The sequence below is a fragment of the Triticum urartu genome, chromosome 7 (genome assembly GCF_003073215.2).
Source record: "Triticum urartu cultivar G1812 chromosome 7, Tu2.1, whole genome shotgun sequence".
NCBI lineage: Eukaryota > Viridiplantae > Streptophyta > Magnoliopsida > Poales > Poaceae > Triticum > Triticum urartu.
The window spans coordinates 674,627,136-674,631,082 of record NC_053028.1 but is presented as its reverse complement, the minus strand read 5'-3'; the positions used below and the strand labels follow the sequence as shown (position 1 = coordinate 674,631,082).

At 42.9% G+C, this 3,947-nt stretch overlaps 1 protein-coding gene across 1 annotated transcript; it reads right to left on the bottom strand.

The window, feature by feature from the left end:
- On the bottom strand, positions 1 to 1,479 carry LOC125523355 (40S ribosomal protein S25-2). The gene is made up of 3 exons (XM_048688400.1): positions 1,337 to 1,479; positions 1,053 to 1,262; positions 1 to 300 (listed from the first exon to the last, which is right to left on the bottom strand). The coding sequence occupies exons 1-3, from the start codon at positions 1,337 to 1,339 to the stop codon at positions 187 to 189; spliced, it is 327 nt and encodes a 108-aa protein (XP_048544357.1). The 5' UTR covers positions 1,340 to 1,479; the 3' UTR covers positions 1 to 186.
- Positions 1,480 to 3,947: the final 2,468 nt, after the last annotated feature.

The following is a 3,947-nucleotide window of genomic DNA, read 5'->3' as shown; positions in this document are numbered from 1 at the left end:
TAGGGCAATATATAAGGTAGATTTCATTGCGCTGACAAAACGATCTTAAAGTGTACCAAAACTCAAAAGCAATTCAACATTACTGGTGGCACAGTGTGCCCCCCTGGACATAGTGAACTTGAATATAACAGCAACACCTCAGTCTACTGGACTAAAAACAGACATGGAACACATGATAATGATAAATCAGGTGTTTGTCGCCCTGGTGAAGATCTGCTGGCTTGAGTGGATTGACACCATCCTGATGAGTCCCCTCTCCATCAGGTCCTTGATAGCCCTGCGAGCCAGAGACCCATTGATCTGCAGGTATATAACCACAGGCAGGGTGAGATCATCAAGTTTGTAGTGTGCATAAATGTACATGCCTGAAGAGTTCAGTTTATTAAATTGAGTGAGATAACAAATAGGAAGCGCATACATACATGAAACGGGGAACTGCCAAACACTTGCCGTGCACACATCAATAGTTGTAATCCATGTTAACAATTCATAGACCGACAACATATGTTCCGTTGCATGATACTACTACAGTTGCAAACTTGCAATCTAATAATAAGGCATGTAGGCACAGCCGTGGATAGCAAAATGTGGAGACAAGTTACTGAAGCATTCAACAGCATCAACCAACCACATTACCTCCATGAATCAACCATTAAATCTATGAATAAGCGGTAAACATGGGTATACTGCACATGTAAAAATCAGATTGTGCAATTTCTATGACAATATGCAATTTGCACACCAAGCAAAATCTGAGGATGCACTAAACTGAGCATCACACTGCACAAAAACTATCGGCACAGATGGAGAAGCCAAAACCGGCATCCAATAGGACATGCAATCAATTCATAACATAATCATATAGTAGTATGTTCATGCCCTTGTTCAGAGTACTACTGACTGACCCCAAAACAGATAATCACGATTCACATGGAAGAACTTCACCAGGAGCCATGGCGCATCACACACATACATATCCTACCATCCCGAGATCTCAATTCTCACGGGAAGAAAGCAAGCAAGAAGGAGGGAGGATGGCGAGCGGGCGTTACCCTGAGGCGCTCGGAGAGGACGGAGGGCGTGATCTGCTTGTACTTGGGCACCTCGGTGAGCAGCTTGTCGTAGGTGGCCTGGTCGAACAGCACCGCGTTGTTCACCTTCTCCTTTTGCTTGCCCTTGCTCCACTTCTTCTTCTTCTGCTTGCCGCCGCCGGACTTGGCCGGCTTGGACGACGCCGCCGGGGCCTTCTCCTTCTTGGGTGCCTGCGAGGAGACACGAGCGGGTGTCAGCGCGCGTCCGGTGTGGCGACGTGCGGCGGCCGGGATGGCGCACGTACCATGGCTGACGGCGGTGGCGCGGCGGCGGGAGCGGGAGCGGCGAAGCGTAGGAGGAGACGGCGGCGGCGGCGGGGAGGAGGAGAAGAGATGGATTGCGGGGAGGAGGAGGGGGTATATAAGTCGGATGGAGGCTAGGGTTCCTCCGTGGGCCGGAGTGGGCTGTTGGGCCGCATGCGCTGGGCTCGTTCTGCGGAGTTTATCCATCCGAGTCCATTAACCCTCCAAAAAAATATGAGTCCATTTGAAGTTTCTTATTTTGCTCGATTTTTCTTTTGAAGTTTCTTATACATTCAAAAACCATCCCCGTGTGCGTGCATGTGCAGTGGAAGTATCTAAAAAATGTGTGTTTGCAAGGTTGTAAAGGGAAAAGAGGCTCCATGGTATGAAACCTCCTCTCAGAATTTGTGACAAGCTTTGACCACGACTTTTTTAGAAGAAAAAAAGCCATCGTCCCACATTAAATTAATGAAGCCCTTACGGATAACCATACAACACCACTACAAACACACACACAACAAAGAGGGAAAATAAAAACGACATGATACAACGGCGTCGGCGAACAACCACAACCCCAGACAAACAACAAGGCGGACTGATGCGACATCGCTTGGAGTCATCTAGGTTCTCATCCACAATCGGGCAATCGGATCTACATCCCAACTCGCCGCACCCTCGTCGGGGCTACAAAACCCTCAACACGAAGAGAAGAAGCCCACCACTGCACTTCGACCACAACGGCAATCGGCATTTCCATTAAAACGATGTTGCTGACGATCGGCCAAGATCACCAACACAATGACAAAAGGCCAGGGCCAACCCACATGTACAGTAAGGGACTTGGACATGCTAGAATCTCACAAAAGGGTGCTTGGATCTCCAGTTGAAATATAGGCAAGGGTGCAATGTTGTGGGGCTATAACCTCCCCCCCCCCAAATTATATTTTTAAATAATTGTTTATATTGGGGTACATGTATCCTATAATCATCGTTTTTATTTATAATAATCACATCTATGGTGTACTTAGACCTTATTTGTTGATGAAAATGCTCATTTTGATGTTTGTCTATACTTTACCAGTAAATGTGCAGGTCACAAACATCTTTGAATGGCCTTCAGCAAGCACCACGAGTGTGGTACCAAAACCGAGTAGAAGCTACATAAAATGTAGTTAATTCTATCGGTTGCAGATACGTTGATGTCGATGCTCAATAAATCGGGTATGGTATGGTACAACTCATTTACATGGACGATATCATTAAGGGATATATTCGACTCTGGCTCCTTTCACTCCAATCGTTGATTTTCTTCTATTATTTAAAAAGTAGAAAGTAGTTCCTTCAGCTTCAGTCAAAACTGCATAAGTGAACATATAACTTAGAGAAAGGGGAGCTAATCCAAATAATCTTGATTGCATAACAAAACCTCCTACATGCCGGTCTCTTAAACAAATTAAGCTAGCTAGAGGTGTCTGTTCATGAGTCCATGCTAAAGTCTCAACTAATTCCTGTCAATATCCATGCTAGGACAAGACGTTGTCCCTCCAATGGATCCCTAACAAAAACGCATCATCTTAGCTGCATGGGCTCTAGGTTGTGGGGTTATCTTTTGTACCCTGTGACTACAACCACAAGGTCCGAATCAAGCGAAATGGCTGAGGCGCAAGCGTTTTCTCGCCACTACTCTGTGTACCCTAAGTCAGCAACCTTTTTGGCACGCTAGCTAGCAAGTTCATTGCTTCAATGACATGAATTCAATCAAGTGGACAAATCCTATCGTGGAAAATATGGGCAATCAACTGGAAACTCAATAGTCTTACGCGGAAAGCACTCAACCGACCTTCCTCCTCTGAATTATATGAATGACAGAAATCATTCCTCACTTGTATTAACTTCATGAGTGAAGAGATAGACAAGGTGGCGAAAAGCATGAAACCAAATACTGCTCCAGGTCCAGATGGCTTCTAGGAATCTCAACAACTCTCTTTAGATCATCTAACTGCCACGGCTTTCGAAGTCCTGCACAATAAAGAAGACGAGAGCATGCGACAAAAACAAATGTCCAAAGGAGACTTAATCAACTTCCTATGCTCAAATCCATGTAACTGGACCTCATCAATGATAGGCGGCCTTTCCATCGCAAATACATGTTGAAAATGAAAGTCTTGTTGAAAATAAAATCTTCATTCGGTATTTAGATCAAAAAAATCATGATAAAATGATAATCTAAAAAGGGGATTGGCAATGATGCACTAAGTGTAGGTTTTGTGACAATGAGGAACCAATTCAACACTTATTCCTTCATTGCCCATTATCCAAATTATAAAAAATGTTCATGAATTAAAAAAGACTTCGCATTTTTTTAAAATATTCTTGAATTAGAAAAACACAAATTCAAAAAGGTTTTCATTCATTTTAAAGTCGTTCATGAATTAAAAAATATTTCTAAATTTTGAAAAATTTCACAAATTACAAAAATGTTCATTAATTTATTTATTTTTTGCTAATTTTCAAAATGTTTCTGAAATCAAAAAATATTCATGAATTTTAAAATTATTTCTAGATTTAAACAATGCTTCGGAATTTTCTTTGGGCTTATGGTTTGAAAATGTA

What these genes read in the sequence shown, in the direction of transcription:
- LOC125523355 (XM_048688400.1), bottom strand. An exon ending in TCCTCTCCGAGCGCCTCAGG is followed by an intron (nt 301 to 1,052) that starts GTAACGCCCGCT and finishes ATATACCTGCAG; the next exon opens with ATCAATGGGTCTCTGGCTCG.